Source organism: Callithrix jacchus, chromosome 3 (assembly GCF_049354715.1).
Source record: "Callithrix jacchus isolate 240 chromosome 3, calJac240_pri, whole genome shotgun sequence".
Lineage (NCBI taxonomy): Eukaryota > Metazoa > Chordata > Mammalia > Primates > Cebidae > Callithrix > Callithrix jacchus.
In genome coordinates, this window is record NC_133504.1 from 36,966,406 (window position 1) to 36,980,836 (window position 14,431).

The following is a 14,431-nucleotide window of genomic DNA, read 5'->3' on the forward strand; positions in this document are numbered from 1 at the left end:
TCTGTAAATATCTAGCATCTAGAAAAGTGCCTAGACCACAGTAAATTAGCTCACTAATCTAGAAGCACTGTACATATATTTTAATCTTAATAACAAATGTGACACTGACCTGATCCTAAATCAATTTTATAGTCTTATTTTGGGGAAAAAAGTTTCAATTTGTATAAAGAAAACCTCATGCATTTTGAGATATTATTAAGTCATTGGTCCCCATCTGACCACAGTGCATTTGGCCAGGTCATACAATATTATTAAAATGTTTCTTTTTTTCCTCTAGACAGAGTCTTGCCCTGTCGCCCAGGTTGGAGTGCAGTGGCATAATCACAGATCACTGCAGCCTTGAACTCCTGGGCTTAAGCAATCCTCCCACTTTAGCCTCCTCAGTAGCTAGGACTACAGGTGTACACCCTTACACCTGGCTAAATTTTTTATTTTTTTATAGACATAGGGTCTTGCTTTGTTGTCCAGACTAGTTCTTGAATTCCTGGCATCAAGCAATCCTCTTGCCTCAGCCTCCCATAATGCTGATGTTACAGGTCTGAGCCACTGTACCTAACCAAGTTTCTTAAATTCTATTAAACTAGCTTTTATTTTTGAGGTGTTGAACACCCTGGATTAAATTTATTTCACTTTCATTCTTCATAAAACTGGTCATTTGACTCAATTTATTTCAGACATTTTATTCTAGGCTTAGACATTTTTCCCTTACGAATTGTTACAATCTTGATTGCCCATGAAATAAAGCCTTTTCTGACATTTCTTAACCTTGCATGCAATGTTTTGATCATCTCTATAAACTTGTCTGGTATATAGCTATGTCATAGTAAAAACTAGCTTGCCTTGTACTTGGCTAAAATGTGAATCTTTTAAGAAATGCAATTAAGGTCAGGCACAGTGGCTCACACTGCACTTTGGGAGGCCAGCACTTTGGGAGGCCAAGGCGTGTGGACCACTTGAGGTCAGGAGTTCAAGAATAGCCTAACCAACATGGTGAATCCCCGTCTCTACTAAAAACACAAAAACTAGCTGGGAGTGGTGGCGCATGCCTGTAATCCCAGCTAATTGGGAGATTGAGGCAGGAGAGTCACTTCAACCCAGGAGGTGGAGCCGAGATTGCACCACTGCACTCCAGCCTGGGCAACAGAGTGAGACTCTGACTCGGAAAAAAAAAAAACAACAGTGCAATTGCACACAAATTATTTTTCAGTTCCAGTCGATATTTTTGTCTCATTCTCAAATAGGTAAATTCTCATTCACTGTAAAATCCTTCTTGGAACTGTTATGTTGGCCTCAGCTGTTTGCCCTACACATTTCCATCTTATTGCCCCTTTCAGCAACCTCTGCTGATATTATACTCAGTGAAACTTCACAAAATTATTTACCTCTGCAATCAACAACTTGACTCCTCAGTTGCTGCATTACCTTTATTCTCTAAGCAAGCTATTTTTTCTTAAAAGAACGCTGGTATCACGGGATCAAGCATGCAGAGAGCTCCCCGTTTTTCTGTGGCATGAATGTAGTGCATTGGCATTGAGAGGCGCAGACCTAACAGGTGTATTGATACATGCATCCTCAGAAGCTTGCATTATTCAAGAATATTTTGGGATATTATCAGTGAACTACAGGTAAAATATATTAAATCATAGATGAGCATAAAATCTATGCCTTCCAAAAGCAGAGAAATGGATTGAAACTGAGAAAAGCATGCTGAGAACTTGTACCTGCATTTATGAAAGTACAGACCCAGGTCTGTATGGCCTCTTTGATTAGGGTGGGGCACATCAGACCTTCACCAAAACCTTCTACAATATTCTTAAAACTTGACAAAGTTCCATTATTAACAAAACACAGATTAAACTCTGTCCCTGAAATCTGTTACGCCTGGAAAATACTTTCTTCTAACCCTTAAGTGGATACCAGTCTTGTGCTACACAGAGGTATCCTAAAACATAAGTCTAATAAAACCTAAAAAAATAACACAGGCCTATTTGTCACTGTCTCATATTTTAGCAGAACACAAAAGGTGATAAAGAAGTTATTGTCCAACACATCAGATTCTTAGTACTTTTTCAAAAGAAGTTTGAGAAGATTAAGCTGAGTGACAGTCTAGGAAAGTCCCTGAGGAATGGGTTTTAAAGTGAAAAGACAACAGGTGAGCATGGAACAACACACACAAACAGGCAGGTTCTTCCTTTTTTAAAACGTATGGTTGAAGCTACTAGAATGGTTAAAAAAATTTTTTTTTAATTATCCTGTTTTGGTGTCCAGGTTTTCAAAATTTACTCAGGGAAACAGCTAGCACAAATGCCTCGCAAAGACCTTGAAGTCTGGCCTGTGGCCATTTTCCTGTTGGCATCTGGAGGGACCTTCCTCCCGCTCCTCTTCAGACTCCCTCGCATTTCCCAGCATTTGGTGCTGCTGCTTCCGGTTGCTTTCATTCCAACTTCTGAGACTTTGCAATGGCTGACGGATAATGCTTTTAGTTATGCCTGCTTGAGGAAAAGAAATGAGTCACTCATTTAAAAATGTGCTTAAGAAGGCTGCTACTTAACAGGTTTTACCTTTTAAAATGTAAGTGCCCTTCTGATAGATTGAAGTATTATTCAGACTTACCACACATTAGCACGCCTATCAATATTGTGTACTAATTAGAAGTCCAGAATCACTAGCTAAATTGTACTCTTAATGATCATGACGTTGAATGGCACTTCAAATTCTCTGAGGTCCTGTCTCTCACTATGTATACTGGCAACAAACATCCTATGTCCCATAAAGATTACTGTTGGAAACAGTTGAGAAGAGACAAATGTTATGCAAATATATTGTGATAGCATTTTCACTTTCAAGTAACACTGAATTCTGAACATGGTTTGGTTGGTGCTAACATTAATAATACTAATTGCTTTGGATCAATAGAGATCTGCCTAAAATAAACAGGCTATTGGGCAGTTTCCAGCAACCAAAGGCTAAATCTGTCCAGCCCGAGGACTTGCTTCTGCAGGAGACTCAAGGCTTCTACTCCACTTTAGTAATAGAAAGCATGCATGATTCATTAAGAACATAGTCAAGGCTTTACGTTATATTTATTTATTTTCCAGCTTGTACAAACTGGATGTAGAAGCATAAACATAGTACATTTCTACCATCTTCAACAAAAATATAACCAATATGTACAATTATTGTATTAAAAATACAAAAGGGATACAGACTCCACCAATGTCTTTCTAAAAGACATACAGGTACAAGTAGTATCAAAAGTATGAGGAAATCACCAGTTAATTGTACATTCTGCACTTGACATCACAGAGCGAACTGAGATTAGCAGTCCTATGTTCTACAATTACTTAATGCTTAGGTAACATTTGTGCAACTTGTGGTAGAGCTAGATTTGTCTTTCTATATGCACATGAGGTCCATAGCCTATATAATAAAACTGGCAAATAATGCATATTACATGTAAAATTACAAATGCATAATTGACAATGTAATATATAAGCAAGTAGACAAATGCCATGATACAGAAGAGAATTATTAAATAAAGCACTGACATTGTTTGATACAGTGAAAAAACACTGCAATTCCACTTTTAAAATTTGAAGCTATTTACGTTTATCTACTGATCAATATGATCAGCTGAATTTAATGGAAAAAAAATCCAAGACCAGCAGTTCCTCACATTTGAGTACTACTCAGATTGGCAGCCTTCACTTTTCCGGAGTCTGTGCAAAAACAACACAAAAATAGAGTGGAGGGGTCATTTCAGTCATTATAGGGTTAATAGCAGCTGTGAGCAGATGGTTGCTACACTTAGGCCTTCTCTATATGCAGTGTCCTTAAAGCCACTTGGAGGTTAGTCTTTGGTGACTAACCTGCCCTGCAAAGGCTGGCATATCTAACCAGGTTTTTGATCTTTTATCATGTTTAAAGGCTTGTTTATTCCCTAATGCCAATTCAGTAAAGGGAGGCTGTCTTGAAAGAGCAGTATAAACAGCTGGCATTAGCCCCAACATCCCACGCTGCTTTCACTGCAACGCTATCCAGTTATAAATGTTTCTCTTAAAAACAAAAACAAAAAACAAAACCTAAACCTCTAAATTAACAAAAATCAAAGAAATATAACTTAAAAATCGGGTTTGCCATCCATCTCAATGGAGCAGGACACATCCTCCAATGACACCGTCCTGCCTCCATAAGGCTCAGACAGGACACAAAGGTCCCATTTCCCTCCCCTGGCCATGTGCAAACAGTTTTACAGAAGAACCCCATCCACTAGGGAAGGAGCAGATGAGGTGTCTTGGTATTAATTGGCTAACATTTCATACTTCCAGGATAGGGCACTTCGCGGGTGAGACCAGAAGGACATGGGAAGCCAAGGTCACAAGCCAGGTCTTCCCGTCATCTTGGTGTGGCCACACCCTGTCCGGCATATTTGGTTTTTCAGAAACCAGGCTGGCAACCCTACTTAAGGTTTAAAATAATACTGTAATCATTAAATGGATATAACATTTACTCTCTGAACACAATCTTTAAACTCATTTTTTTTTTAAAAAAAAGGAGGACATTGTAAACAAGTGGACAAGCACTGTACTCAAAGGATTTCATTGTATTTCTTTGTCTTCCTTGGTGGGTTAAAGGCCCCAAGGAGTTCAATGGCTAGCTTTTCTCATTATCCCAATGAGATCAAGTGCTAGGACTGGATTGAAATCTAAAAGGAAGATTTAAAAAAATCCTTCCAGGCATTGAGAAGTGCAGCCAGAGGGAATCATCTTGATGCGATGATCTTGGAATTTGGAATGATACTGTGTGATGTGGCAGGCAGCAAGAGTGGGAGCTCGAAGATTGCTGCACTGTGCATTTCAAGCAACAAAGTCTGAAAAGTGCCAGGGCAATTTCTTCACAGTATTTCACATGCAAAGGGGAAAGGAAGAAGGGGAGAAGAAGCCCCATGCTGCTTTAAGGCAGGGAAGGAGGCAAACTGGTCCACCATCCTCAGAATGTGAGTTCCAAGGCTCCAATGCTCGGGACGTCTTCTTGTGCTCTCCTTTCAGGTGGCTTGCTCTGGATCCAGAAAAGCCTGTGCCTCAAACAGCAGAAACTTGTTCATCTTCTGCAAATACAGCAGGGAAGAAAAAGAAAGCAATGAGTAAGCAAGTAATTTCTTGTGCTAGAGAGAATATATTTACTGATATGCTAAATAAAAATATCATAGTTATTCTTTTTAGCATAGTTCACTTAAAATCCTTTTTTCATAATGAACAAGGTTAAAATGTACATGCAATACATATCTTTACATATACACAAATACACAATATTAAAAAGATATGCATTGTGTTTTTATTCTGAAGGTTAATAAATTCATTTTAAAAAGTTATAAAACAGCATGTGTTTAAAAAAATAATATATGGTCAGATACACATAAAAAGTCTAGGATCTATAACAAAATTTTAATAGTGGTTATCTGTAAGTGGCAGGATTCTAAGTAATTTTCATTTGTAAAGTTTTTCTATTTATTTGAATTTTTTTGAGACAAGGTCTCACTCTCTGGTCATGTTTTGCTTTTTTCTATGATTGTGTAATCACACATTTTATACTGACAACTTTAAAAAGAGAATGGGAGGACATGATCTCCCTCCTCATTGTCAATTCAGCATGGTCAGACAGATCTGTAGAAAGAATGCACAAAGAGCTGCAGAGAATGTGAGTTCCTTCCTTCCCTCCCGCCCTTTCTCTCTCTCTCTCTCTCTCTTTTATCTTTCTTTTAGAGACAGGGTCTTGCTCTGCCACCTAGGCTACAGTGTAGTGGTACAATCATGGCTCACTGTAGCCTGAACTCCTGGGCTCAAGTGGTCTTCCCACTTCAGCCTCCATAGTAGCTAGGGCTATAGGCACACGCCACTATACCTGAATCATTTGAAAAATATTTTTATGGAGATAGGTCTCATTATGTTGCCCAAGCTTGTCTTGAACTCCTGGCCTCCAGCAATTCTCCCACCTCAGCCTCCCAAAGTGCTGGGGATTACAGGCATGAGTCACCAGGCTGGCTGAGAATGTACTCTTTTTTTAAACCAGACTTTCATTTTCAAATGAGTACCAATTCATTAAAAGTGCAAACATAATGTTTCCACAGAAAACTTTAACCATCTACCTTTGAGAGTCCTAGATGCTTCTAAAATTCTTGGAAACAGCACAAACTTGTGAGATTTTTATGTTCTTGTTCTTTTTTTGAGATGGATTCTTACTCTGTCACCCAAGCTGGAGTGCAGTGGCATGATCTTGACTCATGGCAACCTCTGCCTCCTGGGCTCAAGCGATTGTCCTGGCTCAGCCTCCTGAGTAGCTTTACAGGTACCTGCCACTATACCCAGCTAATTTTTGTATTTTTAGTAGAGACAGGGTTTCACCATGTTGACCATGCTGGTTTCAAACTCCTGAGCTCAAGTGATTGGCCCATCTCGGATTCCCAAAGTGCTGGAATTACAGGCATGAGCTATCTCATCTGGCCTTGCTTTTTTCTTAAAATAGGACCACTTCAATTTCAGTGAGAATTAGAAAAGAAATCCAGTCATATACACACTTTGACTCTCTCCATAATTTCTGGCATTTTTAAATGTCATTTAGGGACACACACACACACACACACACACACACACACACACACACAGCAGTCAACAGCCATAACCCTAAATTTGGAACTCTGAACAAAGTGTTCTTTGTGTAGTGCATGGTTAGAGACACAGCTGACCAGTGTTAAGAAAACAGGAATGCCTTGGGAAGCAGCATAAGTGAACAAATCTAACTTGGAGGTTTTAAGAATACATATGTGTATATACCATCCTCCTCGGTGGAAAACCCTTGAGACTGATAGGGGGCGAGGCGCGGGTCGGACTCATTAGGTTTATGCCACTGAGGTTTGTTCACAGGCCTGCTGCTGGTGGGATGCCCATGTGGCTGCTGTACGGATGAAGGCCCAGCTGTGTCGGAGGATCGTGCGACCATCCGCGATCTCTGAAGGGCCACATTGTAGTCCGGAGGTTTCCTGGCTGGATGGGAATGACCTTCTGGAAAGTCAGTAATGGGAATTCCAATGTAGCCCGGAGGGGTGGGCGGGGGCTCTCGATACCTGCCCTCCTTTCGTGCTAGAGAAGAAACAAGGCACTAGCATTAAAAACTAGTTCATGCCACAAAAGTTTATTAAAAATATAAAAATAATTATTAAAACAGCATACACAGTACAGTAACGAATGTGACTTTGTGTGGTATGGGATAGAGGTGCTGTGTGAGGCAGGCCAGGGAATGCATGTTAACTAAACCACATTTCACAATGGTTATCTCTGTGTGGTGAAGTAATTGGTGAGAGCAGCTGCTAGTCTATCTAAGTGCTTTTATCTTTAAATGGGCTGCTTGTCCATTTAAAATGGTCTATAATTATAAAATAGTACTTAAGATTAAAAACCTAACGCCTGGATTTATTGGAAAGATTAAAGCACAGGAAGAACGTAAGAAGTACCTAGCACTAGGCCTGGAACCCGTTTGTGTACCAAAACAAGTTCCCTTTTTCCTCCCTGTCTGCCTTAGAGACTAGATAGGATCTGCCCTCTTTCTGGGCATTTATCTTTATGAGGCAGAGAAGCAATTCCACCTCACTCTCAGGTCTTGGGACTTCACTTATGGAAACAATGAATTCAAGTAAATTTGGAAAAGTCACATAAACAAAGGATACCAATTTAAAAACTCAAAAAATATTACTATAAGGTGTCTATGTTTCTTAAAATCCCTTTATTGATGCTCATGATCTAGAATATGAAACCGATTGTATAGGCAGTAAAACTAAGTTTTATTTTCTTGAATTTTTTAGACTCAATTGTTAAAACAAAAAATCATTTTTCCTTTGCAATAAAAATTCCGAGTATTAGTTGTAAGCATTTGAAAAAGCCCAACTTAAGAAAATGTATTAACTGTTTTCTCCTTATTCATTGTAAAAGGATATAAAATTTGAAATCTACCCATGACTATTTACATGGCTAAGTAACAATTTTCCTACTAATAAAAGTGATGTAATGATTATACTCCAGAATTTCTCACTCTACAACCTATAATCTGTTCCTACACTCATCTATATAGACATTAATTGTGCCACAGAAAAGAAATCCAACAGGACTGAGGGAGCATGAGAATCTCTTCATAACAAAAACAGCAGCAGCAACAGCTTTCAAGTACTTAATGAATCTACTATCAGGGCGCTGTTCTAAAAACTTTGCATAAATTTTCCTGACTCCTCACACTAACTCTATTAAGTGGAAATTATTAAGTTCATTTTACAGATGAGGAAACAGGCACTGTTTTGTATTTCACTAAATGTCACAAAACTAATAAGTGGCAAAACAGGGATTCAATTCCCAGTCCACCTGACTCCTAAGCCCGTGCTCTTAATCATTATACTATTAGTACCTTTTGCTTATTTCACAGCGGGCACAAAGAACTGCTTATCAAGAAACGAAGTATGTTGTATCCCAGAACTTAAAGTATAATAATAAAAAAAGAAATGATGTGTGTGCAGAATAAAAATCAATGAAGATTTTTAAATATACAAAGCGTATAGTTCTAAATACAACTAAGGGAACAAAATAGAAGAATAAAAGATTTTTAAATTTTTTATTTTGATTAAAGAAAAATTTCTCCTCTATGAATAATAGGAATCCATTCTGATTTTCAGGCTAAGAGAAAAAGAATTAGACCAGATAATATCCACAAGGACAATCTACTGATCTGATAGCTAAGATTTATTGAGTTTTGTTATGTAGGAATCTATCTATATGTACTTGACCACAAAACCTGGGCTCTTAAACACTACTGACTTCAAGGACCTTAACACACCATTAATTTGGAAGTCCTCTATAGCAATGGAGAAAATAAAGAAAAAAACCAACAAACACGTAATTTTACTATTGTAATAAGTTACATTAAAGACATGATCCAGACATAGCAAAGTCCCCCAATTTTAAAACTTACCAATGAGCCCCTTTGCAGTACTTGATGCCACAGCTATGTGGGCAGGCATGGGGATGGCCTTCGTTTCTTCTGTGGTCACAGACGTTATGCTACTGCTTTCGGCTTCAATGGAAACATCCTTTCCACCCCTCCGTTTTATTGTGCCTGTGTCACCTTCTGAGTCTTCTCCCCAGTAACCTGTGGAAGATGCCCAGCTTGCTCGAGACTGAGCTTGATCAAGACTCTCTCTACTTTGATTTTGCCTGTTACACTTTGTGCTATGATCAGAAAACATAATTTGGTCCATATGACTACTTGATGCCCATAAACCTGCAGGATCCCCTGAATAATCAAAGTGAGTGTGCCCGAATGGAAGAGTCTCCCAGCTTCTCTGGTGCTGGATGGTCTGTATGTTATCATGGGAGCCACTTGAGCATGACGTCCAGCTCCCACGGCCACTGTCGGCAGCATCAAGTGATGCACGATCCCCCTGATCCTGGGAAAGTTCCTCTGTGCTTGGAGAAGAAATTACTGTAGCTGTAGCATATAAGCCTCGGCCCTCAGACATTGCTGCATAGGACCTAAGTGGTCAAAAGAAATAGAAAAGAAAAAAAAAAAAATCAAGATTGATAACTAAATCACCTATGATAAACCAAAATATCGTTTTTGCTAGAAAGGCAGCTTGCTTTCATCCCAGAAACAGGATAAAAGTAGCACTGAATTGTCTCTTATACTGACAAGTTGTGCCATGTCTAGCCTTCTCACTTTGTCATTACTATAAAATAAGCATGAGGAAAAAGAATGTAACTTGCTATAAAAAAAAAATTCCCTGACAACATTAAGGATGGCTCAATATAATTTGATTATTTTGGGAAGGCAGCTCATACAAAAGAACTGGGATGGATCCCATAGTCACCCTCCAGCTTTAGCACAAAACAATTGTGCTCCAATGAAGAATAAACTAAAAAAGCAGTCTGTATAACAGATACTTAGTGATACTCAGAGTAGAAACTGAAAATCAGAACTAGAAAAAATTCTTAGGTATTATGTACAATAAGTAAAAATAAACATCTGGAAGAAAAGACTCATTACTAAAAAAGAGATGGAAGGATAAATTCAAAAGAACACTAAGAAAAGCCACCTACCCCAAGCTATATTGATCAGGTTCCATCATGGTCCGCCTCTCCATTCTGCCCACCCCTAGGTTTGTTTCCACAATGCTGACAGAATGCCTCTGGCGCCTCTCATCGTGCAGTGAGACTGGCACTGAGTCAAAAGACGAATTGCTGACAATACTGGATCGTGAAGAAATTTCACTGTGACCAGAATCTGAAAAATTATCCACAGTACCACTGGGAGCCAAAGTATAGCCTGCATGAGAAATACGACCACATTAATTAGACTCTCTAGGTTTACAACATCAAAGGGAAGTCTACCAAATAGAAGCAAAAATAAAACGCAGGCATAAATAGCTCTACAGAAGTGGGGGAAAAAGAGCCATTTCACTTGTAGAGACTACATGACTAAGAGATAAATGTTTTATTCTAATGAAGCTTAAGTTGTTTAATTAAAGTTTAGAGAGAAAAAAAGAAAGTATCCTACAAGACACAGAAAAGGTACCACTTGACTATTCTTAGCTCCCTTACCTATAATTACACTATTCGTCTATAGAAAAGAAACCATAAAGAATAATGGATCAAGGGGGTCCAAAGTGGCTCCCGCCGGAGGTCATGGCGCTCGCGAAGGCGAGGACATCCGTTCAAGGCTAACCTGAGCAACCTCATAAGCTCAAACTTATTGGCAAAAAAAAAAAAAAAAGAATAATGGATCAGATTTTAAAGTATGCTTTTTTTCAAACTGCAAAGCCACTGATCTTGTTTTCCACAGGTTTTAATTTTTAGAACTTGCATGGGATAGAATAATTCAACTGGAAAATCTGTATCTTACAATTTTAAGTAAACATATAAATAAAAAATAAGAAATAAGACCTGAAGATGTCTTTGAATTTTTGCCATTTGGTTTTTCAATATTAATACTGGTTGAATCACATAAAAGCCAATCGTTTTGAAGGAGTTAACGGGCACTTTTCACAAGATGATTACTATAGAGTATCTAACAGATGTCCACTTCTTGGCCTGAAAGTACTCTTAACTCTGTTTTGTTACAAAAAATAATTTGGAAAGTCACAATGGAAGCGGTCTATCTTCAATTTTTTTTTTTCTTGAAATGGGGTCTCCCTCTGCCACCTACGCTGGAGTGCAGTGACGGATCTCAGGTCACTGCAACCTCCGCCTCCTGGCTTCAAGCCATTCTCTTGCTTCAGCCTCCTGAGTAGCTAGGATTACAGAAGTGTATGCTACCATGACTGGCTAATTTTGGTGTTTTCTTCTTTGTATTTTTAGTAGAGACAGGGTTTCACCATGTTGGCCAGGCTACTCTCAAACTCCTGGCCTCAGGTGATCCGCCCACCTCGGCTTCCCAAACCGCTGAGATTATAGGCATGAGCCACTGCACCTGGCCCTACCTTGATATTTTTTAATGAAAAAAGTCCAAATCTTCTTTCTCAATATTCATTTATTTTCTTGTCTAGGTTACTAGGGATATCATGTTATGTAAATATTGATTTTATATTATTATATGCAATCCAAATTTCTTCAGTGCCACTTACCTAAGAAAAATGAAAATCTAGAGCATCTAAATGTTGCCCAGTTTAAGTATGTTCTTTTAGTGTATTGGTAATTCCTGATTTATTTTTTAAAGTCTGCACAGGTCTTGACAGGGTTTAATGTGTTAATTTATAAAATGTCTTTTTATAAAGCCACACTGAAAGTTCTGACAGATAAGATTTAAAGCCTTCTCTGAACGGTCTGCTAAAAAAAAAATCTTCAGAAAAATAAATCACTCAGATGGATCACTTGACATTTGGAGGAATTCTCCCATTTTTGTTAACTAATGAGATGATTCCTCTCTTTCCCACCCCGTTTTTTGGTTCTATAAACCCCACCTATCCCATAGGTCCGTGGTGCATTGTTATTCTTGTTACTGTTCTCACTTCCAAGAGAAGAGGAGGAACTGGTTAAGTCCAACTGCCCGGAGCCAAAAGATCTCAGCTGATTGCCACTGCCACCTAACAACAGGATGAGAAAAGAATTGAGATGCATCCATGTAACAAGGACAGGAAGAGACTGAAACCCATACAAAATGCACAGATGTCCGAAATATCTACTAAGCAAATCAGTACTTGTAGTGTCCATGAAATTTAACAATGTATTAAGCCCTTTTGGCCTTCCTTTAGGGAAAAGTAAGTCCTAGCCATTTATTATTGGCTTATACTCATTCAGTTAAAGGGTAGGAGGAGGAAGTAGCCTGAAGAGTTACATGGCAGAAAATTACCTACTCTTTTAATGTAAGAATGTATCAACGAAAGGAGGTGACTCTGAATACCTAAAAGGTAGATCTCTTTAAAAATAAAACAAGGTAGCAACCAAAAAGGGAATCAAGACCTGTGTTAATACAATGAAAAAATAAATCAGGAAGATAATAGTTCTTCATCTTTTCAAAGCCCTCTTCTCTGTATTAATGCCATATAACCAAATTTAGAGTAAATTTTAATATAAAAAAATTTTATACGTATCACAAATAAAAAGTAAATGTATTTTTAAAATAATTTTTACATTTATAAATTTAATACTATTTATTGTAGTATAACATTTTAAAAAACCACCATTCTTCCAAATTTATAAACTGATGGGGAAAAAAAATCCCTTGGGCATTACATATGAGCTCATCTTAAATGACTATAACATTAAGAATTATGTAATACGTATCTCTGGAATTTACTGTAGCCAGATGTATAGGTTTCAATAAAAGAAAACAAAAAGTAATTTAATTCTACCTTTCCTTGGAGAACTCTGTGGAGAAGTAGGAGGAGAAGAAAGCTGTGAAGACGCATTTGATATTGTATCTTCGGCTTGTTTCTTGTGACGTTCCAAACTTCCTTCTTCAGACAAAGAAAGAATTTTCTTTAAAGCTTGTGGAGAGTTTATGCCTATAATAGAAAAAAAAACTTAAATACATATTTTCAAGTCTGAAAATAAGCAACATTTTTGACGAAAAATCTTCTCTGTGTTAAGATTTAATACCATTATATTGAGGTTCACCCTATTTATAATCTAAATGTTCTTTCTACTCTTTATCATCCACACAGTAAGCGCCTATAGAAGATACGAGATTGTAGTTTTGGTTTTAGACTGGTAACTGCCAGAGTACTAGAAGTAGATTGCTTTTGATATTTTATGTTAGATTCTAAACTTTGAAGTAGTCACCATTGTTGTTAAATATGTTAGGCAACAATGGAGAAAAAATAGACAATTTGGAAACACTGAATTTAGGATGGAAGTGGCACAGCTAGAAATGTTTATTATTAGAAACCAAGTTTGAGTTGGAAACAGTTTTGTTTCCTTGGAATGGGATAGCTCTTCTGGAGAAGTGAGAATAAAGGGAGAAGAGTACAGGGTCAAAAACTGAGAGGAGCTAACTAGGAAAGTGAATGAAAGGCTCTGATGGATTCCATGCAGTTAATACTTGATCAAGTAAATAGATGGAGGATGGAAGAGACCATGAAAGTGTCCTGTCACAGAAACCATGGAAGGTTTCAGAAGAAGGAAGTGAGCCAGCATCATGTGTAGCATCAAACAGGATGAGAGTGGAGGAAAAATAATTATATATGCCAATATAAGATGGTTTCCTTCCTCAAAATTATTTTTCAGAAATGAGGAAGTTACATTAAAATATTTTACAAGGCCTCTCACATTATGAGACAGTATCAATTTTATTTTGAACAACAAAGAGATATTTGGGAAGGCACTACAGCCTGAAACTACCTCAAATTAGTGTTAGTCAATAAAATTTAACAGAGATGTAATCCTTCATTTCACCTCATGTAAGCCGTTTGTTGTCTTAATACAATCTTTAAAAAAAAAACGTTTAATGCGATACTTTGAATACATGTAGAAATCATATAGACAGGACACAAAGCTAATTGAATGAGTAGTTCTGATCTGGAGAAAATTTCCAAGCTCAGCATCACACACAGATTCAAAAAGTGCTATCATTTAACCATGTGGATGGATGTGAAGATGTTATGCCTGAAAGATGATATGAAAAGCTGTGTTAGATACTTCAAAAGTGGTCCTAGCGAGGATGAAGACACCAACATTAAAGATGCAGAAAGTATACGGAACAAAACTGTTTCATGAACTGGAGTGGGGAGAACACCTGCAGCATCTCTAAATTAGTATTTTATATACTGTGACTTTAAATGTGTATGTTAAACTAAATAAATATAAGACAACATATAATATTTCATCCACATTTCTAAAGTTAATAAATGGAACTAAAGACATTTTGAGAACTATGACTTCAGAAACATGGGGTATAGAGG

At 37.7% G+C, this 14,431-nt stretch overlaps 1 protein-coding gene across 44 annotated transcripts in view; it reads right to left on the reverse strand.

Moving 5' to 3' along the window:
* Positions 1–3,071: 3,071 nt before the first annotated feature.
* The window catches only part of RAPGEF2 (Rap guanine nucleotide exchange factor 2), a 271,926-nt gene continuing 260,566 nt past the window's right edge, over positions 3,072–14,431 (reverse strand). For 18 of the 44 annotated variants that reach the window (XM_078366332.1, XM_008992526.5, XM_035292768.3 and 15 more), the window contains 6 exons: positions 12,884–13,036; positions 11,993–12,115; positions 10,134–10,359; positions 9,010–9,569; positions 6,831–7,136; positions 3,072–5,107 (listed from right to left, as the gene is read on the reverse strand). In XM_078366332.1, coding sequence (XP_078222458.1) covers positions 5,082–5,107; positions 6,831–7,136; positions 9,010–9,569; positions 10,134–10,359; positions 11,993–12,115; positions 12,884–13,036 — 1,394 coding nt within the window. In that variant the 3' untranslated portion in view covers positions 3,072–5,081. The remainder of the gene's footprint in view (positions 5,108–6,830; positions 7,137–9,009; positions 9,570–10,133; positions 10,360–11,992; positions 12,116–12,883; positions 13,037–14,431) is intronic. The other 26 variants (XM_054252841.2, XM_008992535.5, XM_078366333.1 and 23 more) reach the window with 2 other exon arrangements.